At 34.4% G+C, this 26099-nt stretch overlaps 1 protein-coding gene across 4 annotated transcripts in view; it reads left to right on the top strand.

Annotated features, from left to right (window-relative positions):
• Positions 1-26099, top strand: part of LRBA (LPS responsive beige-like anchor protein) — a 766866-nt gene that overhangs the window by 97853 nt on the left and 642914 nt on the right. For all 4 annotated transcript variants that reach the window (XM_031663999.1, XM_031664001.1, XM_031664000.1 and 1 more), the window contains exons 10-17: positions 3266-3463; positions 3655-3788; positions 5692-5800; positions 6102-6254; positions 12093-12261; positions 14493-14572; positions 15864-15926; positions 18753-18850. In XM_031663999.1, coding sequence (XP_031519859.1) covers positions 3266-3463; positions 3655-3788; positions 5692-5800; positions 6102-6254; positions 12093-12261; positions 14493-14572; positions 15864-15926; positions 18753-18850 — 1004 coding nt within the window. The remainder of the gene's footprint in view (positions 1-3265; positions 3464-3654; positions 3789-5691; positions 5801-6101; positions 6255-12092; positions 12262-14492; positions 14573-15863; positions 15927-18752; positions 18851-26099) is intronic.

Raw genomic sequence — 26099 nt, forward strand, 5'->3', positions numbered from 1 at the left:
CAAATTCTTATGAAGACTAAGGAAAAAAGAAGAGTACATAAATAAGTAAAATCAGAAATTAAGGAGGAGGCATTATAACATGCCGCAGAAATAGAAAGAATTATAAGACAATGCTATGAAAAGTATGCCAACAAATTGGATAATTTTGAAGAAATGGATAATTTTCTAGAAACATACATCCTACTGAGACTGAATCAAGAATAAATTTTAAAAATCTGAAAAGACCTGTAGCTAGTAAGGAGATTGAACCAATAATAAAAAACTTTTCAACAAAGAAAGCTGAGGACTAGATGGCTTCACTGGAGAATGCTGTCAGTTATTTGAAGAAGAATTAACACCAGTTGTCCTCAAATTTACAAAAATTTTAAGAGGAGGGAACATTTTCAAACTGATTTTATGAGGCCAGTGTTACCCTGATACCAAAGCCAGATCAAGATAGTAAAAGAAAGAAAACTATAGACCAATATCCCTGATGAATATTGATGGAAAAATCCTCAATAAAACACTAAGAAATTGAATTTAACAGCATATTAAAAGAATGATACACATTGTCAATTTAAGATTTGTTTCTGGAATGCAAAGATGGTTCAACATGAAAATCAGTCAATGCAATGTACCACATTAACAGTGAATTACAAAATTTATATGGTCATATATCAACTGATACAGAAAAAGCATTTGACAAAATTCAACACTCTTTCTTGATTTAAAAAAAACAAAACAAAACACTCAACAATCTATGAATAGAAGGAAACTACCTCAACATAATGAAGTATTATATATGAAGAGCCCATGACTAACTGAACAGTGAAAAATAGACAGTTTTTCCTCTAAAATCAGGAACAAAGCAAGGATGCTTATTCTTTCCATTTCTATTCAACATAGTATTTGGAAATCCAGTTAGAGCAATTAGGCAAGAAAAAGAAAGAAAAGGCAACTAAATTGGAAGGGAACAAGTAAAATGATCTGTTTGTATATGGCATGACCTTGTATCTAAAAATCCCTAAAGATTTCACCAAAAACTGTTAGGACTAGGAAATGAATTCAGCAGAGTTGTAAGGCACAAAATCATACACACAAATCAATTGTGTTTCTATGTAGCAATAATGAAGTAATAATGAACAGTTTGAAAATTACACAATTTCTTTTAAAATAGCATCAAAAAGGATAACATACTTAGAAATAAACTCAACCAAAGTGGCAAAAGAGCTGTACCCTGACTCCACCAAGGAGGCAAAAGAGTTGTACACTGAAAAGTACAAAATGTTGCTGACAAAATTAAAGAGACCCAAAGAAATGTAAAGACAACCCTTGTTCATCTTGTGAAAGATTTAATATGTTAAAAATCCATACTACCTAAAGCAATCTACAGATTCAGTGCAGTTCTTATCAAAATACCAATGGCATTTTTTTGCATAAATAGAAACACAATTCTAAAATTAATATGGAATCTCAAGGGATTCTCAGTAGCCAAAACAGTCTTTAAAAAGGGGAACGAAGTTGCAGGCTTTACTCTTCCGGATTTCAAAATTTATTACAAGGCTATAATACATAATGAAAACAGTGTTAGACTTGCTTAGACACATATGCCGAAGGAACACAATATAGTGTCCAGAAATTAACTTTTGCATATAAGGTCAGATGATCTTTGACAAGTGAGGCAAGGCCACATATTGGGGAAAGGACAGTGTGTTCGACACATGATGTTGGGAAAAGTGGATATCCAGATGCGAAAAATAAGAAAAAAAAGTTTTATACTTAATTCATATTATATGTTGTATATAAAAATGAGCTGAAAATGGATTAAAGACCTAAAAGTAACATGTAAAACTATAAAACTCCTGAAAGAATACATAAGGGAAAAGCTTTACAACATTGAATTTGGCAGTGATTTCTTGATTGATTGTGATACCAAAAGCACGGGCAACCAAAGCAAAAACAGACAAATAAGATGATGTCAAAGTTATACAGTTCTGAACATCAAAGGAAATATCCAGCAGAGTGGAAAGGTAACCTACAGAGTGAGAGAAAATATTTAGCAATCATATATCTGATAAGGGATTAATATCCAGAATATATGAATCCTGCAACTCAACAACAACAACAAAACAATTAAAAACGCATAAAAGAGTTGAGTAGACATTTCTTTAAAGAAGATATGAAAATAGCCAATGAACATACGAAAAGATGCTCAATATCACTAGACATTAGAAAAATGCTAATTTAAATTACAACGAACTATCGCCTCACCATTTAGGATGACTCTTTAAGAAAGAAAACAGAAAATAACAAGTGTTGTTGAGAATGTGGAGAAATTGGTACTTTTGTGCACTGTTGAGGGGAATGAAAAATGGTGCAGCTGCTGTGGACAACAATATGAGGTTCCTCAAAAAATTAAAAATAGAACTTCCATGTGATCCAGTAATCTCACTTATGGGATATATACAAAATAATTGAAAAGAGGATCATGGAGACATATTTTCACACAAGAAATAGGGTCACAAGGAGATATTTGCTCACCCATGTTCATAGTAATATTTTCAATAACTCAGAAATAGAAGTAACCCAGATGTCCAGTAGCAGATGAATGGATAAAGAAAATGTGACAGACAACACACATAAACACACAGGACCATTATTCAACCTTAAAAAACAAGGAAATCCTGTCATCAGCTAAAACATGGAGGAACTATGAAGACATTGTGCTAAATGAAATGCTTTGGTCACAAAAAGGCAAATACTGTATGATTCCACTTATATGAGGGATCTAAGAGTCCAACTCGTAGAAACAGAAAGTAGAATTGTGATAGTCAGGGACTGGTGGGGAGCAGGAAATGGGGAGTTGTTAAATGGCTACAGAGTTTCAGTTTTGCAAGATATAGAAGTTCTAGAGATTTGCTGTTTAGCAATATGAATACAGTTAATGTTCCTCAATTACACACTTAAAAATACTTAACGATGGTAAGTTGTATATTATATACTTTTGACCACAATTTTAAAAAAAGAGTATAAGAAAAAAAGATAAAATGTGATCTGTTGGTCACTTTTACCTTTTTAAGGTAAGGTTTTAATGTCAAGTTGACTTGATTTCCATTGTATCTTTAAATTCAGCCAATTTTAGAAGTAAACAAAGAGGGGTCCTCTTACATGATACTGTTAAAAGATTATCAACGGTCTTCCTCCTTAAAATTTTACACCTGTATTGATTTGTACTTAGATTCTCTTTTTGTGGCATGCTATTTAACTGTTTTTAATTAATTCTTAGGGTACATTTAAATTCAAAGCAGAAAGCGACCTTTTCCTAGCTGAGCATCACAAACTTCTATTGTACGATGGGAAACTCTCTAGTGCCATTGCGTTCACGTACAATCCACGGGCTACAGATGCCCAACTTTGCCTTGAATCATCTCCTAAGGACAACCCTTCAATTTTTGTTCATTCACCACATGCTCTCATGCTCCAGGTACTAACTGTGATCTTTGAAGAAAATTTATATTGGTAATTTTTGATGTGTTATTGAGATGTATTTGGTAGCTTCTGTTAAATACATGGAATGTCACATTTTAGTGTTTCTGCATTTATTGTTGTGCCTTATTTTTAATTGTTTTGGAAAAGAAATCATTGAAGTCTTTACTGTGTTTTTGATCTTACAAGGATGTAAAGGCAGTTTTAACACATTCCATCCAAAGTGCAATGCATTCAATTGGAGGAGTACAAGTACTATTTCCACTTTTTGCACAGTTGGATTACAGGCAATATTTGTCTGATGAGGTTGATTTGACCATATGGTGAGTGCCTTTGTTTCTTTAATTTGCTGTGAGGGTTACTTTCATCACTGTTGAGCTATACAATATTTTGTCTCTCACGTTTTGTTGTAGGGTCAAAATAATTTAAAGAAACTTGTGAACTATAAACTATTACAAGACCATATTAATTATGTCAGTATTAAGTTCTTGTTTATCAGTAGGAAATATGGAAGCTGTAAGAAACACAGTAAATTGGTTTTAGAATAATGTTATAAATGGCAATAATGGGTTACTCAAAAATAAATACATTTTTTTTGTCTAAATTTTAAATTTTTTTACTACCCATAATACAATAAGAAATTTTTAATTTCTGAAATATTTTAAATTATTTGGTAATGATTTATTATGGAACTTTTCATATTTTAATTATTTATTACTGATTGCATTTATGTAATCAGAAGCCAAAAATTTTAATAGCGTTATCTGAAGTGAATTAGTCTTTTTAAAAAAAAAATTAGATTGTACATTTAGCACATTTTTGTCTCTTGTGTTGTAGTCCTGAGTCTAAAAAAGACAAAGGGATGTGGGAAAGGAGTTTAAATTTCTCATGGCTGTATATTCTAGTGAAACTATATATAGTGAAATTATTGTTTCATTTATTACTTGAGAAATTTAAATGACTTTTACATTCTCTCATTTTGAAATTCTCCCTTTGATTTTTGCTTTTATATGTAACTTGATGTCTACCACCAATGTGTATAATAATGGAATAGTTTTGTCCTGATTCTTTTCAGGTAACAATTTTTTTTTAAAAAGAAAAAGTTATCAAATCTAGTATTTGTCAACTTATATTTTAAAAAATATAAAATTACCCTGACATATTAATACTTTATAGAATTGTTTTGTTCTATGTTCTAACAGGGCTTACTTACAGTTTTCCCCATCCCATGCCCTCCCCTCCCCTCCCCTTCCCCCTCCCCCTCCCCCTCCCTCCCTCCCTCCCTTCCTTCCTTCCTTCCTTCCTTCCCCCACCTCCCCTCTCTGCCCCCTCCCTCATTTCCCCCCTCCATGCCCTCCTCCTCTCCCCCACTGCTCCCCTCCCCCCCTCCCTCCCCCCCCCCCCCCCCCCCCCCCTTATTGGAAATTGCTGGCAGTGAAAGCACTGATGTGGGGGTGGAGATTGGCTGCCGGTCATGCTTTCTCTCTCTGTTTTTTTTTTTTTGGTGGGACTTCTCTCTGAGAAGGCAGTAACAACTGACCTTATTCCTTTCCCTTCTGGGAATCTTTAAAAATTGTAGGTAGTAGAGCATGGTTGTAGCCCCTGTTCAGTTTTAAAAGTGTTCAAGACTGACTGAAGAATTACAATTTTGTTGTTGGGATAATGAACAAACTTCTTAAATTAGTGTTCAACGACCTCAGATTTGCCTCCAAGTTAACTTTCTCATCTTTCTCTTCATGTGCCCTCTGCTCCATTCAGACTGGGCAAGTCTGGAGCCCTAACACATTTTGAGGATTTATACCTTACTCTTTTTGCTCCACTGTCTTTTCTCACCTTTTGGCCCCTAACACTTCAAAGTTGAATATGCTTGCTTATCTAAGTTATATCTGTTCTTTGAGGCCTTACTATATTTTTAATAAGTATTTGTTATTGGTTGTTTTGGAAGTTGCTCATTTTTCTCTATATCATGCACATTTGTCATTGTTTCTAAGTAATTCACCTATTAATGTGTTTGGGATAAAGTATATGAAATAAATATTTGAGTGACTCCTAGTCCTACATTAAAAATCTAGTTCTGATGTAATGTTGGAAGCAGTTTTAGTGGAGCTTCAATTTCTTTGAAATGGAGAACTTTTTATTAAGGTGAATGGAAGGGTTACATCTATCTAACCTAATTTAAAAAAATAGAATATGTTTTTTAATCATTGCCTTTTTAAAAAATTGTAGTTCAACCTTGCTGGCCTTTATCATGGAATTGTTGAAGAACTCAATTGCTATGCAGGAGCAGATGCTTGCCTGTAAGGGCTTCTTGGTAATAGGATATAGCCTTGAAAAGGTAAAGTATATTTTATGTTTTTGATTCTTAATTTACAGGCCATACATTTGTTCTCTAAGTGGCCAAGGAATTCTGTCTGCAAGAATGTCTCCTTGGTTACAGAAAATTACCTAAACTAAAATAACATTTTTTTGTTTTACCTTGCCTCCATTCCTCTATTAAACAAATGTGATAGTGAGCTTCATGGCATCTTTAACTTTGAGCATAATTTGTGGGCCAACTTTTTTCCTGGTAGGGATAGCCTGTAATTCACTTACTTTGACTTGAATTTGTGATAACATTTGAACTACCTTTTTTGCAGTCTTCCAAATCTCACGTCAGCAGAGCAGTACTTGAACTTTGCCTTGCATTTTCAAAATATCTGAGTAATCTGCAGAATGGGATGCCCTTGCTCAAGCAGTTGTGTGATCACGTTCTTCTTAATCCTGCCATATGGATTCATACCCCAGCCAAGGTAATATATATCTATATATTGATATTGTTTTACTATCTTTGCTGTTTTTGTGCTTGAGAAGTGTGATAATTAAGAGGATTTTCTTTTTTATATGTACTATTTTGCAAGACTTCAGTAGATTGCTTTTTTTGACTAAGCATCCTTTTTTACTCCTCAGGAAAAATTGCAAATCTGTGTGTGTATGTGTGTGTGTGTGTGTGTGTGTGTGTGTGTGTGTGTGTATTAATATATACAAAGAATATATACACACATACAAAAAATATATTCTGTGTAAATGTCATTATTTAAAAGATGCAGGTATAGTCCTTATTTTCTGAAATTAAATGAAATAAAGTTTTATTTGAGAGAGACTTCATTTACTAAATGTAAATCAAAGTTAGACAGTTTTAATGTAATTAATGTTTCCTAGTAACTGTAGCTTTGTTCCATTGTAAATATGCATATATATTTTTTTCTTTTTTTTTCCTGTTTCTTAAGAACTCACCCTGCTCCTGCTCTCTCTCTTTTTTACTTCACACTTTTGCCTTCCAACCTGATGAACTACTGAGTTTCATTCTTACAGGTACCGCTGAAATGTCACTTTTTCCTTGAAGGCATGATATACTAGTCTCATGTAATCATTTTAGTTTCACATTAATTCAAATTATAAAAACATTTGTGCAAATTTTTTTTTCAGTTTTGTAACAACAAACCAATTAGCTCTATGTGAATGTAAATGAATTTGTGATAAGGTGTATGAACAAAATCTTTAATAAATCCTAATGTTGTAATACATTGTCCTAAAAATTCAGTAGTGGCAGTATTAAGCATAACTTGAAACAGAGCATTTTATTAAATTGCATAATTGTATCTATCTTATCTACAATTTTTGTTAGAAGTTGTGTTATTTCAAGCCCAGTTTTCCTCTCTCCCCTTCTGCCTTTTGGTCCACTTGCAGTGTGTATCATTGTTTAAGTTGGAATAGCACCTACTTATTCTAGTTGTCAGAAAAAAGTCTGCAGACTTTTTTTTTGCTTTTCTAGACTCTTAATATCTTATTTTCAGCTGGTCTTTTAAAATGTTAAAGAGAAAAACAGCTGCTGACTCTGATTGCCATTTGGAAATAATCAAAAGAGGCAGCTGGAGGTTGTAGCTTTTTATCTCCAGGTCAAATTTGACCTCATTTTCTTCCATGACCCTCAGTCTTATTTCTTTTTGAGGATTGTTTCAAGTTACTTTTTAAATCTTTTACTAGACACTTTTTTGTCTTACTGATCAGCATATTTGTAAGGCTTTGTGTCTCTTTTGATGTGGTCAGAAAGCCTCTTATTAGATACTTAGTTGGAGGGGAATTAAAAAAAATTCATCTTATGATTTTCTTAGTTTCCTAGGATTATTTTACCCTATATCTTATCTTCTACTTTTAATAACTTTCCTCAATTTCCTTTTTAGAATTTGCAGTTGAGTTGATAATATTAACATTTTCTCCTGTTTTAGCCATCTGCTTTATGTATCCACAAGGGGTTTTATCCACTTTTATTTTATTGTAAAGACAGTCATAAAAAAGGGCAGAGCCAAATTTTGTTTGACTTGAAGGTCAAATGTTTATCATGTGGGAAATTTTTTAAGAAGAATACAATATAATGCATACAAAATTAGGTTTAGGGTCTTGGAAGAAACATTTATAGATCAGTGGTCATAAAGTTTAAGCTTTATCAGCTTCATGGTCAATCCACCTCTGGGTAAAAGTTGAAGGTCTGGATGTGTGGATGTGAAAAGCTTTGCTTTTTGAAAAGGGAGCTACCAGCGATTTGTAGTTTCCATTTATCTTAGATCTGCTCAGAGACCATCTTTTTAATGACCTAGCAGAAGAGATGAATTTTCTTGTCTACCATGGTCCTTTGTGTACTCAACAGATATTTGTTCAGTGACTACTTTATGGTGGTAAACAAGATAGACTTGATACTTGCTCTTGTAGAATTTAGATTTAGTGGGAAAGACAGATGTTAACACACAATTTGTGTGGCTATTGGAGTACATAATGAGTGAATGAGGGAAGGTTTATTCATAATTAGCATATGAGTAATCTTGAGGTCTTTCATTCATCTCTATATGTTGCTACTAAATTCTATTTATTTATTTTTTTGACACAGGGTCTCACTGTGTCACCAAAGTGGGAGTGCAGTGGTGTGATCTCAGCTCACTGTAACCTCTGCCTCCCCAGCCCAGGTGATCCTCCCATCTCAGCCTCCTGAGTAGTTGGGACTGTAGTTGTGTACCACCACACACAGCTAATTTTTGTATTTTTTTGTAGAGATGATGTTTTGCCATGTTGCCCAGGCTGGTCTCAAACTCCTAGGCTCAAGTGATCCACCTGCCTCTGCCCCCCAGAGTGCTGGGATCACAGGTGTGAGCCATTAGGCCCAGCCTCTGTTCATTTTTCTTTTACCACAGTATCATTCTCAATAGACTAACTTTCTCCAGTTTTCCATTTCTTTGTCTAACTTGTCACTATTCTGCCAGAGTTCCAACATGTTCTTTTTTTTATTTGAGACAGAGTCTTGTTCTGTCATCCAGGGTGGAGTGCAGTGGCATGGCCATGGCTCAGTGCAACCTTGAACTCCTGGGCTCAATCAGTCCTCCTGCTTCAGCCTCCTGAGTAGCTGATACTGCAGGTGTGCACCACCATTCCCATTCCCAGCTAACTTTTTACATTTTTTGTAGAGACCGGGGTCTTGCTTTGTTGTTTAGGCTGGTCTCAGACTTCTGGCCTCAAGCAATCCTCCTCTCTCAGCCCCAGAAAGTGTTGGGATTACAGTCTTGAGCCACCATGCCCAACCCCAATATTTTCCTAAGATATGATTCTTTTTTTTTTTTTTTATAGTCAGTAATAACTTATAGTATATTTTTATTTTTTTTATTTTTATTTTTTTAAAAATTTATTTATTATTATTATACTTTAAGTTGTAGGGTACATGTGCATAACGTGCAGGTTTGTTACATATGTATACTTGTGAGATATGATTCTTATCATTCCTTAGCCCCAGAAGTTTTAATGGTTTCCCATTGAGGACTTCATGTCAATTATTATTTCTAGATTTTCTAGCTTAAAAATGGAAATATCCTCAGTGGATAGGGAGGTACCAAAAGGTTTCCCTACAATGGTGGTTCTCAGTCTTGACTGCTAATAGAATAAGTTGGGGTAGGTTTATAAAAACAAACAAATATAGAATCCCACCACTTCCACTGCAGATTCTGATTTCATCAATATGGTGTTACTGGTGGAGGGTGTCCAGGTTCTTGGTGTCTTGAACAAAGAATTGGACAAGATGCACAAGGCAAAGGAAGAATGAAGGAACAAAAGCAGAAATTGATTGAAAATGAAAGTACACTCCACAGTGTGGGAACAGGCCTGAGCATAGGGGCTCAAGAGCCCTGTTACAGAATTTCCGGGGGTTTAAATAACTTCTAGAGGTTTCCACTGGTTGCTTGCTGTAGGCCCTATGTAAATGAAGACAATGCGGTAAAGTTACAAAGTCATTTACTCGGTGTATGCCCTATGTAAATGGAGAGGATATTTCTTGTCATAGCTGTAGTGTTTCCATTTGATTTAGTTCTAGGAAGTCCTTAGGTTCCCTGCCTCTAGACCCTATTCTCCTGCCTCACTGAGATGGGACTCAGGCATCAGTATTAAAAAAAAATAAAAAGTTTTCCAGTTATTTTAATGTGCAGTCAAGATTGAGAACTGTTGTTCTAACTCTAGGGAAACCTTTATTTCAACCATCATTTTTCTTGCTTGAAATTTTCTCTTGTATTCTGTCTGTCTATTCTACTACTCATCTTCAAAGCCTATCTTAATGCCTACTTTCTTAGTGAAGCTTTTCTTTACGATTTCAGTTTATTCTATAATAATTTATCTGTCCTCTGAATTAATAATATTTCAGAGCTGTATGTTACTCAGTTACATATTGCCTCATGACTTTTTTCATGTTTTGGTGGGCATATTTATTATCTTTGATTTATTTTGCTTAAATATAAGTGTATTTTTTTTTTTAATCTTTTCAATTGTATTTCAGCTACTTAGGGACAGCATACGTGCCATTGTATTTCCATGATACAGTGTTATGCATATAGTTAGATGTAAATATTTGCTAAAGGACTGAAACAACATGGTTAAGAATTTGAGCCATGTCACATTGTCTCAATGAGGAGTGGATTGGGTCTATCAATTTGAACAGCAGTAGCTACATCAAAATAACATTTTGCAGCAAATCAGTAGATCACAATGTATATGTATGCGTATAGACACATATATGGTTTTGTGAATTACAATGATCTTCCAAACCCTGCTTTTAAGTGGTTCAGAACCTGCCACTTTTTACCATGTTAGATTTATTCACTGGCACTCTAATTGATTTAGCCTTGATTGTTTATCTGTAGGGCACCTGGAAGATAGGTACCTACTTTTTTGCTCTCTAAAGAAGTCCCTAGGTGACACTGAGGTACCTTGCAGGTTTGAAAAGGAAGATGCCCTTGTTGTCCAGGAAGGTAACATAAATGTTCAATTATAAATGATCAGTAGTTTGGTCTATGGTCAAGGGCAGAATATATGTCCTATACTTAAAGTTGTTCAGCTTATAAAATATACTGTCTAGCAATAAAATGAAAAATTCTTGATTTCAACATGAGAGTAGAGCAAAAGCAGTCGTTATTTTTGCTGCTCTAAGTAATGGAGTATAGTTGATGAGTTTCAGACCCATAATTTCACTAAAAAAAAAATTTTTTTTTTGAGGCAGGGTCTCACTCTGTCGCCCAGGCTGGAGTGCAGTGGCACTATCTCGGGTTACTGCAGTCTCTACCTCCTGGGTTTAAGAGATTCTCCTGCCTCGGTCTCCTGAGTAGCTGGGACTACAGGTGTGTACCACCATGCTCAGCTAATTTTTGTATTTTTTGGTAGAGACGAAGTTTCACGATGTTGGCCAGGCTGCTTTTAAACTCCTGACCTCAAGTGATCTGCCCGCCTCAGCCTCCTAACGTGCTGAAATTACAGGCGTGAACCACTGGGGTGGGCCAATTTTTTGTTGAGATGAAATGTGCAGTGGTGGGGTAGCACTTGTATTATTTCTTTCTCTTACATATGAAGAGGTGATATTTTGAAGTTAATATAAAAATATATAACTTCTTATGTATTTTTTAAACTACTTATCAATGAGATTAGTAGAATCCTTTCCAAGTTAGGGGACATTTTACACATGTTGAGAGATTATAATGTTATAATGAAAATGCTAGATTGGAATGTTTCTTGTAATGAGCTACTGTCACAGAATTCTGTTTTTCTAATACTCCTCAGTTAAACTCTATCTTTTTCTATGGTTTTCTTTTGGTTTAGTTCTATTTGTTTTTTCCTTTTGCGTTACTAGTACTTTTTCTTTGGAGTCATTTCAGCTCCTGATTTTCTGCAAATGTTATATTTGAAAGAAATTCTAGATTTTTCAAACAACTATGCATAGATAGCATAAGTAATAAGTCTATTATAAAGAGGTTACACATGCTTAGGAATAATTGCTGGTTGCTAAATAGGAATCACAAAGTTATTTCCATGGAATAATGCAGCAAAAAGTTTCCATATTTGATAATGCTTCTATAAAAGAAGAAATTACCTGGTTTGGTTTTATAAGGAGTGTGTGTGCATGTGCTTGTGTGTCAATAGGTATGTGTTACCTAATATGAATATTATTATCAGGCTCAGCATTTTACTTTTTGGAAGAAGCATGGTGAAAATAAAACAGCCTGAAAGTGTTACTGGAAACAGATAAAATGCTGGTGGGGTTCTCTAAGTTCTTCGTTTTTATTCTGTAGGTTCAATTGATGCTCTATACTTATCTGTCCACGGAATTCATTGGTACAGTCAACATATATAACACCATTCGGAGAGTTGGAACAGTGCTTCTCATCATGCACACGCTGAAGTACTACTACTGGGCAGTGAATCCTCAGGATCGAAGTGGTATTACCCCAAAAGGATTAGGTATATAATTTCTGTCTGTATATTAGTTTACACAAATGCAAATCAGGATTTAATTTTTCTTTTTGTTTTAACCAGTACGATCATATATTTGGGCAGCTTTTCTGTATTCCATTATGGCAAAATTTTATTTTAATCTCATTGATAATGTTAATAGTTTGTCCTAAATTGTGGTTTCTAGAGTTTAATAACTTGCTACTTGTATGGAAGAATACTACTTGTGCTGATGTGAGTTTTTTGGGGAGCTGATATGACTAGGATGGTTGTTGTAAGGCACTGAAAATGCCAAGAATTTTTTAATTAGTTTTTAGTAATTGATGCGAGACGGATTGTCACAATGAGATTCCTTGAAAATGATGTTTTGGGAATATGGGGGTTTCTTACAAAAGTAGGAGTTATCTGCTTCTCTTAAAGATATAATGAAATTACAAAATATTAGTAATTGTTTTCTTACATAATGAGGACTAACTTGCTGAAAGGGTAATATTCATTCAACATGACCAGCAGTTCATATAAGGGGTCAAAATAAAACTTTTGACATAGAGTGGCTCTTTTGTTTGTAACTATAGCAGTCTTCTTGGAATTGGCTTACATCATAAAGGGAGGTAATCAGCTCGTGTAAACTGGCAGTTTCAGATACAACTTGATACAGGTATTCTGAGTATGACCATAGGACTGAATTTGTCTCGCTGCGTTTACCAATTCTTCTGTGATGACTGTTTTCACATACTCGCTCCCTTTGTAGTAGTAAGCAGCTGGTCCACTTTCACATCCATAACAGCTTAAATCCAGTGTAAGAGCATCTGCCTATATAAAGTGTTTCCAGTGAAAGTCTCTTTTAGTCTCTCTCTCGCTCATTGGCTTTGATTATATCATGTGCCCATTTCTGTGGTTGTAATTGCTCTGATTGCTTAGAAATGGAGGCATCCCCTACCTTGAAAGACATGGTCTGAAAGTGAAGATGACTTCAGTCACTTGGTAAAAATTAAGGGGTGTTGCTTGAAATTAAGAAATAGATGCTGGGGAGTCAATAATATACATTCTCATTATAGTAAGAGGCTTTGGTTGTTTAGTGATTTACAAAGATTTTCACATTGGCATACTACTTTTTATATCACTTTCAAAATAAGCTTGGTTTAGCCTCAGAGAATCTGGTATCTGTAATTTAGCAAGCTATGAACTTTTTAAGCTGGCAAGGTTGTGGCAGATCTAGAACCGGGTCAGAATTTTCTCATGACTATTTCATGGTGGTGTAGGTGTATCATGCATGTACTGTCCTAGGTGCTAGTTTTGTATTCTTGCCTGCCTTTTATAACTGATTAGTGACCTTGGGAAAGTCTCATTCTTCAAATGAGAGAACTGGACAAATTTGTGATCCTATTCTAACTCTAGTCTTATAGTCTTATTTTTTTTTGTCTAGGAATCATATGGAACAAATTTTAAACAATTTTCTTCCTATTTTCATTGATCTGTTCAAGGTCATGGTGGTCCTATGCTTTGGTGGTCTAAGAACTATCTGTAAATAGTGATTAGTGGGGGGAAAATTATAAAATATATGAGCAAACAGGTTCCTAACTTAGGATCTTAGAGCAATGAGTGTTTGGTTTCCAAAAGCTTTCTACTTGGAAATTATATGTTTGAGACATGAAAATTGATTTAATGTGAGCCATGTGTGACCAAGGACTTTTCCAAGCAGAGGAGATGTCAGAGGCAGTCAACATAGTATTTCCCTTCTTCATGAATGATACCGTGTGGTGAGGCATTCTTTTTAAGATTTTTGTATTATCTTATATAATGATAACAGTAGAAAAATTTTGTCATACTGAATTCATATATAATAATAATGTTGAAAGTTTAGATTTTCCTTTGTTTTTTTCTTTGTAAACTTCTGTTACCTTACTAATACTCTCAGAGTCTTAAAATAAGTGTATTATTATTGAATACAAATTTTATTTGTTACCTCATTTTTATGTTTTGGACATTCTTTGACCTATTCAAAGTACTTCTTCATTGTAGTTTCAACATAACCTGTATGTATGTTTGAAATATTATGTATACAGTGCGTGTAAGATTGAACACTTGTCTTTCTAGAGGCATAAAAGAGGTCATTCTGTAGGAGACTGACCTTTATGTTTCTTACAAACAAATGGAAAAACTCTTGGGAATAAGAATTTTATACTTTGACAGCATTGAGGTCCTTTAAATACTAACTGTGTATGTGTATTTTTTAAAAGATGGACCGCGACCTAGTAAAAAAGAAATACTTTCTCTACGAGCATTCTTGTTGATGTTCATTAAGCAATTAGTGATGAAGGTGAGTTCACATTCCTTATTCCGTAGCATACTGTGTATTGTGGCTTATAATTTCACATGAAATACAATCTTGTTTTATTTATTCTTTGCTTGGTTACTATGGTTACACATTGGAAAATACTTTGAAAGATGTTTCCATGTTTGTTTTGGTTCTTTTTTGGAGCCTATATGGATATAAATTGTTGCAGAATTAGGGATTGGTAGTTGTATTTTATGTTATATAAATTTCTTTAGTAGCTCAAGTGTGTTCATTCATTCCGCAAATATTTACTATGTTTCTGTTAGTATTTGGCACTATACTCCTGAAGGAGGTTTCATTTTTAGCAGGCTCCTTGTACCTGACATTCAGATTTTGAGAAATAGTATTTCTGTATAAATGTACCAGGTAGGTGTATGAGCCTTTAGAAGTGGTCATATTTAGTCCCTTTTCATTGTATTACAGGTAAAGTAAAATTTACCATTCTAAAAAAGGCATTTTGGTTTTATAAGATAGCAATATATAAATGTAGTTGTTACCAATATTTTGTCAGTATTTTCCTATATGATTTTATAATGCTTTATTAGTTGTCACATAACATTATGGCAAGTGAACCTAACTTTTAGTATACCTTTCAGATTCATATACCTTATTTCCATTTATTTAAAAAAAGTATCCTTTGAATTGTCTTCGTTTTGTTGCTCGTTCCCAATGGGTACTGTTTTTATTTTCCAATTTCTTTTCTTCTTGTGTGGTTTTTTTTTTTAAGATTGCAGCTTTTTTAGTGATTAATATACTCATAGAACAGGTTGAAAATTTTCATAATGAGCTCATATTTAAAAGTGCAGTGTTTTTTTTTTTTTCCCCCCAGTGAAATTACTATTTAATTTTTAGATACTTGACATTTTAACTTGATAATTTCAGAAACTGTTCATTTTATTCTCCACATTTAATTTAAGTCAAAAAGATGTCTTCTGTATTTAGAGGCGTATTAGGTGTGGATATTACTTTTTAATTTATCATTACTTATTATTTTTGCTGACTTCAGGATTCCGTAGCTTTAGTAAGTGGGCTATCATATTATACAAGGTGTTGAAAACAGGAAGCTGATGTTAAATCTCTTTTGACCTCTACATGGTCTGGAGCATTGATGTCTTTAGTGCCTCCCCAAATTTTTGTTTTACATTTAGATTCTCTGTTACATTATATTTTTATATTTATAGTAGCTGACCAACTTGACAAACCTATGTATATAATTTCTCTTTAAACATTTTTTTACACGTAAACATAAGATACCTGTATTATGTTTTTGAAGGATTCTGGAGTAAAGGAAGATGAATTACAGGCCATTCTTAATTACCTACTGACTATGCATGAGGTAATATTTGAATTTTATATTTTGAAATTTTAATTTTTGAAGCTACATTAGACTTTTTTAAAAGTAAAAATTTAAAGAAATCTTCAATAATTATGTAACTGTAAAGGGGAATAAATGTGTCTACTTAGGAACTAAGCCCTAGCAATCTTTATTTAAATATCCTTTATTACCACAAGATGAATCTTGAGAATCATCATGAAAAGCTTTGAAAAGTACTAACATTGGATTTCATTGAATTAATAATAAAGTATACCAAAGCATACTTTCAGTGTATTTCCAGAAACCGGTGTAACAAATGAAAAAATAGATTATGAAAATGACTAAAAATGATTAGGTTTTAAAAATTCGTAACACAATCTTCCCACTGACTTTACATGTTCAAATATTAAACAACTCATTTATAATGGGATTTAAAATTATGTGTTTGAAAAGAAGGTTGAAAATTAAATAGGTTGAAATATCTGTTTTTCTTTTTCTTTTTTAGTACCAGGAAAACGCAATATATGTCAGTTGCAATCTAACTAAATCATCTCTTTTTAGTTAGATTTTTACCTATAATTAGTAAAACTTAGGAATTGATGGAATATATCATAGCATTTTAAATGATAATTTGTACTCCTATATTATAATTAATATCTTGTGAATTAATAAATATATTTTAGTATGGAGTAGTGCCTTCTTTAATTTTTAAATAAGGGATAATGATTGGATCTCTTTGTTAATTCAAGTATAAAAGAATGGCTTAAATTTTGTGAGTAGTATTTGACTCAAAATCATTAATGATTATATTTTTTCCTCTTGAATAGGCAATTCTATTAATTTTTAGATTTTTCTGACCAAATATAATATTTTAAGAATTTTCAGGTGAATTTCATGTGATCTATATATGTGATTTTGTTTTTATTAACCCTAAAGGACTGAATAAAGTACTTTATATGAGGTAAACTGGAAGTCACAGTGATTCCTTATTGTTAGGAAAATTTCAGGTCCTGTAAATAACACTTTCAAAGATTCAGTGTCCTAGCTCTAGATCATCTGTTTAACTTACTGAAAATTAGGTATATAAGTAGCTTCCATAGCAAAAATTCCAAAGCAGTGAAGGAAAACTAGAGTTAGGGCAACCAAGTAAACTAAATTCTGTTAGCTATTTGCCTTTTCCTTTTTGGGTCAGTATTGTCCAAGTTGGCTCTAATGATATGCATACATATTGGTGTATGCAACAAAGGTAGTGAAGGATTTTTATGAAGATTTTTTTGGGATCTAGAACTCATGTATGTTCCTGTGCTGTTATTCTGTAAACATTATCAAATACTACCACATATTAGTGGTATGTTGATGAAGTAAACATTTATTGTTTATCTTCATAGTGACAATAGGACTGTATATAAAAACGATCCGGTTATCATTTCCTACAAAGTGTTCTTTTAGAACTAGTTTCTGGAGAGGCACAGTGAATAAAATATTTCAGGTCAGATAAGTTTAAGAAATGATACATAATATCTTGCCCCTACCACTACCACCAGATTTGCAACATTTATTAGCATTTTAGAAGCTCTAATATATTTTTCTGTAATAAAGAATAATCCTTCCCCACAATTTTTAAGCCTTCCTTAAAAAACAATAATGTTGGATATACTGTTTCTATAGGTTATGTTTTACAAAATCTTGATTCAGTATAACATAAAAGGCATTTTATTTCTTTTATTAAGAAATTGTTTTGGGCCGGGCGCGGTGGCTTAAGCGTGTAATCCCAGCACTTTGGGAGGCCGAGACGGGCGGATCACGAGGTCAGGAGATCGAGACCATCCTGGCTAACACGGTGAAACCCCGTCTCTACTAAAAAAATACAAAAAACTAGCTGGGCGAGGTGGCGGGCGCCTGTAGTCCCAGCTACTCAGGAGGCTGAGGCAGGAGAATGGCAGGAACCTGGGAGGCGGAGCTTGCAGTGAGCTGAGATCTGGCCACTACACTCCAGCCTGGGTGACAGAGCGAGACTCCGTCTCAAAAAATAAAAAATAAAAAATAAAAATTAAAAAAAAAAGAAATTGTTTTGAAGCCAGGTGTGGTGGCTCACGCCTGTAATCCCAGGACTTTGGGAGGCCGAGTTGGGAGGATTATGAGGTCAGGAGATTGAGACCATCCTGGCTAACATGTTGAAACCCCGTCTCTACTAAAAATACAAAAAATTAGCCAGGCGTGGTAGCAGGCACCTGTAGTCCCCGCTACTCCGGAGGCTGAGGCAGGAGAATGGCGTGAACCCAGGAGGTGACAGAGCGAGAAACTCTGTCTCAAAAAACAACAACAACCAAAAAAAACCAAAGAAATTGTTTTGAGGTCAGGCACAGTGGCTCAACCTGTAATCCTAGCACTTTGGGAGGCTGAGGTGGGCAGATCACTTAAGGCCAAGAGTTCGAGACCAGCCTGGTCAACATGGTGAAACCTTGTCTCTACCAAAAATACAAAGATTAGCCAGATGTGATGGTGCACACCTGTAGTCTCAGCTACTAGGGAGGCTGAGGCACAAAAATTGCTTGAACCTGGGAGGCAGAGGTTACAGTGAGCTGAGATCACACCGCTGAGCTCCAACCTGAGTGAGAGAGTGAGACTCTGTCCCTCTGCACAGAAAAAGAAGTTGTTTTGCTATTTTAGGTATATTTGGAGTTACAGAGGTGAATGTGTACATTTAAATAACATAATTTGTTAAAAATAACTATCACAGATATGTCTACTTATATTTCTGATGTTGAAATTTCTATTTCAGAAGTATTTAGTATTCAACTAAGTTGTTTTTTTCCTCATTAAAAAAAATTTCTAAAATGATTATAGGATGACAATCTAATGGATGTCCTACAGCTGCTTGTTGCATTAATGTCAGAACACCCTAACTCTATGATTCCTGCTTTTGACCAAAGGAACGGGTTACGGTAAGAGTTAATATATCAAGAGTTTTTGATATATTTCATATAAGGGATTAGTTTGGAAATATTTGAAAGCTTGTTAAATATGAAAAGTATTATTGAAACTTACATATGAAATGAGTTTATAGCTTGAAATGAGTTAAGATTTAAGACCCATTTATTATCATGCATTTTTTTCAATGAATCTTTAATTATAGAGGCTGTGTTACTATTTGTTACTATTTAATTTGTGAAGACAGATAAATGATTCCAGTATTTTGTATGGTGAATGCTATTATAGAGCTACTGTATTGTTGCCTTCTTTAGCAGAATTATCTTTAGGTTGTAGAATAGTATTAAATAGTGTTCAGTTGTAATCCAAGACAAGCTCTCTATCTTTCCTTTAAAATATCACTTCCACCACCTCCCACTTCAGACTCAGCGTTGTATTAGTTTGCTTGGGCTGCCATAATCAAATACCATGATTGGATGGCTTACACAACAAATATTTGTTTCTCACAGTTCTGAAGGTGGGAAGTCCAAGATCAAGATGCCAGTGGGGTTGGTATTTGGTAAAGACTCTCCTCTTGGGTTGCCTACATCCTCTTCCTTGCTGTGCTCTCACGTAGCAGAGAGAGAAAGAGAGCATGAGTGAGCTCTCTGGTGTCTCTTCTTACAACAACATTACTCCTACTGGATTAGGGACCCACTCTTATGACTGCATTTAACCCTAATTATTTCCTTAGAGACTCTGTCTCCAAATACTAATGGTAGGGTTTCAACATAAGAATTTTGGGTATATGCAATTATTTGGTCCATAACGGTGATCAACAACAAAAACAGAATACTTATATTTTACACATAAGGAAGTTTAAAATCTTTTGTTTAATGAAAAAGTGTCTGGGCGACAAAAGTTTAGCAACTACTTTGCTTAATCATCAGCTACAGAAACTAATTTAATTATCGAGTTATAATAAATTCACACAGGGATTTTTGTTTGTTTGTTTGTTTTTGAGACAGTTCTCACTGTGTCACCCAGATTGGAGTGCAGTGGTACGATCACAGGTCACTGCAGCCTTGACCTCCTGGGCTCAAGGGGTCCTCCTTCCTCAGTCTCCTGAGTAGCTGGGATTACAGGCATGTACCACCATGCCCAGCTTATTTTTTAAATTTTTTTGTAGAGACAAGGTGGACAAAGTCTCACCGTGTTGCCTAGGCTGGTCTTGAACTCCTAGGCTCAAACGCACATTGATCTTCTGTTACAGATTCTTTATTTGGTATCTTTTAATGCTCATTCTCTACAAGATAAAAAGTAACTTTATTCATTATATTTAAGGGGTTTATTTTCAGCGTTCTCCAGGAAAACAGAACCAATGGTGTGTGCGCGTGCACACACACACACACATATGCATGAGAGAGATTTATTTTAAACAATTGTTTTACACAATTGTGGAGGCTGGCAAATCCAAAATCTGTAGGATAGGCAGGCTGACTGGAGACCCAGGGAGGGGTTGATGTTGCAGTTCAAGTCCAAAGGCAGTCTGCTGACTGAATTTTCTCTTTGTCCAAGGCAGTCAGGCTTTTTTCTGTTAGGCTTTCAACTGGATAAGGTCCACATACAAAAAATCTGCTTATTTAAATGTTAATCTCATCCAAAAAAATACCTTCAAAGAAACATCTAGAAAAACATTTGACCAAATATCTTGATACCATGGCCTAGCCCAGTTGACACATAAAGTTAAGCATTATAAGATGTAAATTTACAGTTTGTCATTTATTTATAGTTTTGCTATCAAACAGAGTACTCTTTATTTTCCCTTACCACTGTCTAATAATTATTACTTTGAACAAGCTTGCTGTGTACAAGTATTTGTATGGACATATGTTTTCATTTTTCTTGAGTATATGCCATACTTAGGAATGTAATGGATAGGTTGTATGATACCCATATTAACACAAAACAAACGAGGCTTATAAATACTTGTTTCTTTTGTACACATTTCCTATCCAATAACTGAATTTCAGAAAAAGATTTAAGGGTTTGTGTAAAGACCTGGCAGATTTTTTTCTTTTTGGTGCCAGAGTATCTAATTTTATAACCTTATTTTCTTAGTATTGGTGTGGATGTGCTTTAGTGTATTTTGTGATTTAGTGTATAGGATTTTACTACTTTTTATTTAAAAAATAATTTCAAGATAGGATCATAGACATTTAAAAACTAGTAAGAAGAATTATTCTGTTGAAAATCTGGACAAGGAAAGTCTATAATTTATACTTGTGGTCTTCGTGTGTGAATTTTTGGTACATAGCCTTATCTCAGTTTCACTAGGTGTGAATAACTTCATTGTCCTTGTAACTAACTCATCTTAGCATTCACATTTTGTACTTTTTTAAATTCCTTAACTTTGCTGCCCTTACTGCCATTCTTTGTAATTTATCCATTCCTATTTTAAAAACTTAGACCTTTTTATCACTGGAATGTTTCCACATCATAAATTTAAAATTCCAATCTTACTCTTTAATCAAAATCATCTATCTCTTGTTTTTCTAATATTGCCCTTTCCAATGCTCTTCAGCCTCATAGTTACCTTCTGTCCTGTGATCTTGCTTTTTTTTTTATCCTAGTGTGTCATACTACATCTGCCATTGTTTACTTTCTTCTTGGCTTGCTTATTTGCTGGAAGTGGTTTCTAACAAAAACTTCCATCTGCCGTTGTCCTGTTAGATTTGCTTTTGAGAATTCTGACCCTAGATTAGTCTAGGTAGGCACACTCTAAGCTAAACCGTGGCTGGTGGGGAAAAGTCATGCAGTGTTGTATGTTGAAACTATTATAAATTCATGATCTACACTTCTATCATTGTTAGACTTTTCTTTTATTTATTCCTTCAGATACAAATCTAAATTTTTACAACTCTTCCTGTTAGCAGTGACAGCCTTGTCTACTTAATTAGAGCTGTTAGGAGGGAATTATTTCAACTTCCATCTTTTTTCCCCAAAGGTGTATTTTAGAGCATGTTCTTGTTTGCTTACTTCTAGTACGGTAGTAGTAGATAAGGTCTTCTTCCTGTTTATGGCTGCTCTTCCACTGTTGCTCTTGATCATATTTATTTTTATTTTTTCTATTTTATTTTTATTGCTTTCTTTGGCTGACTCTTCTATAATGGTTTGTCTTTATAAATAACATTTTGTTGTGGCACTGTCACTCTCATTCTATGGTTACTTTCCTGCTATAACCACAGCTATTCTCATTCTTTTAAATATTGCCTATGGTTACTTTCCTGCTATAACAACAGAGTCAAAGAATTGTAACAGAGATGATATGGCCCATAAATTCTAAAACAGTGGTCCCCAGCCTTTTTGGCACCAGGGACTGGTTTTGTGGAAGATAGTTTTTCCACAAACTGGGGTGGGGGGTGGTTTCAGGATGATTCCAGTTTATTACATTTATCATTTGATTCTCATAGGGAACATGCAACCCTAGATACCTTGTATGCACAGTTTACAATAGGATTCTACTCCTATGAGAATCTAATGCCACAGCTGATATGATAGGAGGCGGAGCTCACGCAGTAATGCTTGCTGGCCTGGTGCTCACTGCTTGCTGTGTGGCCTGGTTCCTAACAGTCCACAGACCGGTACAGGTCTGTTGCCCGGGGACTGGGGACCCCCGTTCTAGAATATTTACTATTTGATCCTTTACATAGCAGTTTTTTAACTCCTGTGCTAAATTGTTCCAAATTTTTTTTTTTTTCCTTTAATGGTTTAAATCTCCTTTCCTTCTTATGTTTAATTTCAGGGTTAGGTAAAACTATAGCAAAATGCATGGTTTTTTTTTTTTCATGCAATACAGATGTAAACAAAATGCATCTTTTTAGCTATATGGGAGTTTGTGATAGATCTGTTTTTTTTAGTTTTGAAAGTATAATTTATTACCTTAACATTTACTTGAAACCATTTATTACTTCAAAATATTTGACTTGATGTAGATTTCACTAAGTTTTGTCAGTATCATTTTTTAGTAGCTTTATTGTGGCATAATTGACATACAGTGAACTGCACATAGAAAGTTTTGACATATATCTAAATCTCTGAAACCATCACAACAAACAAGATAATGACAAATTTGTCATTACCAAAATTTCTTATGCCTCTTTGTAATCCCTCCCTTATACTGATCCCTAGGCTAGCACTGATCTGTTTGTTGTCACTGTAGATTAATTTGGATTTTCTAGAATTTTATATAAATGGAATTATGCAGTATGTGTTCTTATTTGTCTGACTTCCCTCAGGATAAATTATTTTCAGATTCACCCATATTGTTTTATTTCCTTGTATTGTTGGATATTATTTCATTATATGCATATATCACAATATTTAGCCATTCACTATTGATGGACATTTGTTTCCAGTTTTTGGCACTTGAACACAAGCTTGCTGTGAATATTCATGTACAAGTATTTGTATGGACATGTGCTTTTTTATTTATCTTGAGTATGTACTTAGGAATGTGGTGGCTGGGTCATATTGTAGGTGTATATTTAATTTTTTAAGTAACAGTCAAACTGTTTTTCAAAGTGATTGTAGTATTATGTATTCCCACCAGCAGTGTATAAGAATTCTGTTTGACCCATAATCTCACCAAGTTTTGGTTTGGTCAGTCTTAAAGTTCAGCCATTCTAATAGGTGTGTGGTAGTATCTAATTCTGGTTTTAATTTGCATCTCCCTCATGATGAATTATGTCCAAGTCATCATCTCATGTGCTTATTTGCCATCTGTATATGTTTCTTTGATGAAAAGTTCAAGTCCTCTTAGTTATTTTTTAAATTGCTTTTGTCCCTATTAATAATATTAAAATCTTTTTTGAGATGGAGTCTCACTCATGCATGTGGGCTGGAGTGCAGTGGCGGATCTCAGCTCACTGCAAGCTCAAACACCTCCTGGGTTTTATGCCATTCTCCTCCTCAGCCTCCCAGTAGCTGGGACTACAGGCACCATGCACACCTGGCCACAGCTAATTTTTTTTGTATTTTTTTTTTTAGTAGAGCCCAGGGGGTTTCCTGCGTGTTGTGGGATGGTCTCCATCTCCTGACCTAAGTGATGCCCGTCTTGGCCTCCCAAAGTGCTGGGATTACAGAGCAGGCTACATAACAGCCTGTAATAATGTTAAATCTTAGTAGAGTTCTTTTATATATTCTGGATACAAGTACTTTATGGCAATCATTATTTACAAATGTATTTTCTCCCAGTCTGTGGCTTGTCTTTTAGTACTGTTTAGGGTCTTTCAAAGAGTAGTAATTCTTAATTTTAATTAAGCCCAATTTTCTCTTACGGTTGATCATATTGGTGTCTTATCTAAGAAGTTTTCACACAACCCTAGTTCATAGATATTTTCTCCTAGAAGTTTTATAGTTTTGAGTTTCACATATATATACATATATAAATTATTGTTATTATTATTTTATTATTTTTATTTGAGATGGAGTCTTACTCTGTTGCCCAGGCTGGAGTGCGATGGCACAATCTTGGCTCACTGCAACCTCCACCTCCTGGGTTCAAGCAATTCTTGTGCCGCAGCCTCCTTAGTAGCTAGAATTACAGGTGTGTGCTACCACGCCTGGCTAATTTTTGTATTTTTAGTAGAGCTGGGGTTTCACCATGTTGGCCAGGCTGGTCTTGAACTCCTGAGCTAAAGTGATCTGCCTATCTCGGCCTCCCAAAGTGCTGGGATTACAGGCGTGAGCCACCACGCCTGGCTAGGTTTTACATTTTAATGAATGAACCATTTTGAGTTAATTTTTGTATATGACGAGAGGCATGGATCAAGGTTCTTTCTTTTTCTTTCTTTTTTTTTTTTTTTAAAACGTATGAATGTTCAATTCTTCCAGCACCATGTGTTGAAAAGATTATCTTTTCTTTATCGGATTACCTTTGTACCTTAGTTAAAGATTAATCAGCCATATATATGTGGGTCTATTTTCTGTTGACTTATTTGTTTATCTTGATGCCAAACTCACACTATCTTGATTACTGTAGTTTTAAGGTGAGATAATAGGAGTCCTCCAACTTTGTCCTTTTTTTTCCACAGTTGTTTTTGTTATTTGTATTATCATATGAATTTTAGAATTGGCTTTTCAGTTTCTACCGGAAAGCCTGCTGGGATTTTCATTGGGACTATGCTGAATCTGTAGTTTAGTTGGGGGAGAAATAACATCTTAATAATATTGATTCTGGAGCATGAATGTAGTGTCTCTCTATTTAAATCTTCTTTAATTTTTTTGAGTAGTGTTTAGTAGTTTTCAGTGTACTCATTTTACATGTCTTTTGACAGATTTATCCTTGAGTATTTAATATTTTCTGATGGTATTGTAAATGATATTTTTTAATATAAATTTTTTCATTCATCGCTACCATTTGTAAATTGATTTTATATTTGATCTTGTTTGCTTCAATCTTGCTAAAGTTCAGTAGCTTTATTTGTACATTCATTCATTATGATTTAATTTTTCTTTTTTTTTGAAATGATCTCTTGCTCTGTCACCCACGCTGGAGTGTAGTGGCTCCATCTGGGCTCACTGCTACTCCGCCTCTTAGGTTCAAGCAATTCTCCTGCCTCAGCTTCTCCAGTAGCTGGGATTACAGGCACCCACCACCATGCCCGGCTAATTTTTGTAGTTTTAGTAGAGACGGGGTTTCACCATGTTGGCCAGGTTGCTTTTGAACTCCTGACCTCAAGTGATTCATTATGATTTTCTGTGTAGACATTTTGTCTGCAAATCAGTTTTATTTCTTTTCTTCTGACCTGGTTGTTTTAAATTTCTTTTTCAGGCCTGACTGCAATGGCTAGAAATCCCAGTACAATATTGAATAGATAAGTGGTGAAATGGACAACGTTACCTTGTTCCCGACTTTAGGGGAACAGTGGTCAGTCTCTTACCATTATTTATGATATTACTTGTAGGTTAAAACAATTTTTTTTTTCTTCTTCAATACCCGGACTGAATTTTTAGGTTTTTTTGCAGATGTCCTTTGTAAGATTGAGGAAATTTCCTTCTCTCAGGATGCTGGATTTTTTTTTCCCTTTAAATCGGGAATGAATGTTGGATTTTTGTCAAGTGCTTTGTTTGCTTCTAGTGAGATATCATACTTTTACTGTTTTTTAGTTGTTAACATGGTATATTTCATTGACTGGCTTTTAAATATTAAACCACTTCCTGGAATAAAATTATTTAGTAATTACATGTTACTGTTTTTATATATTGTTGAATTCAATTTGC

Source organism: Papio anubis, chromosome 3, assembly GCF_008728515.1.
Source record: "Papio anubis isolate 15944 chromosome 3, Panubis1.0, whole genome shotgun sequence".
Lineage (NCBI taxonomy): Eukaryota > Metazoa > Chordata > Mammalia > Primates > Cercopithecidae > Papio > Papio anubis.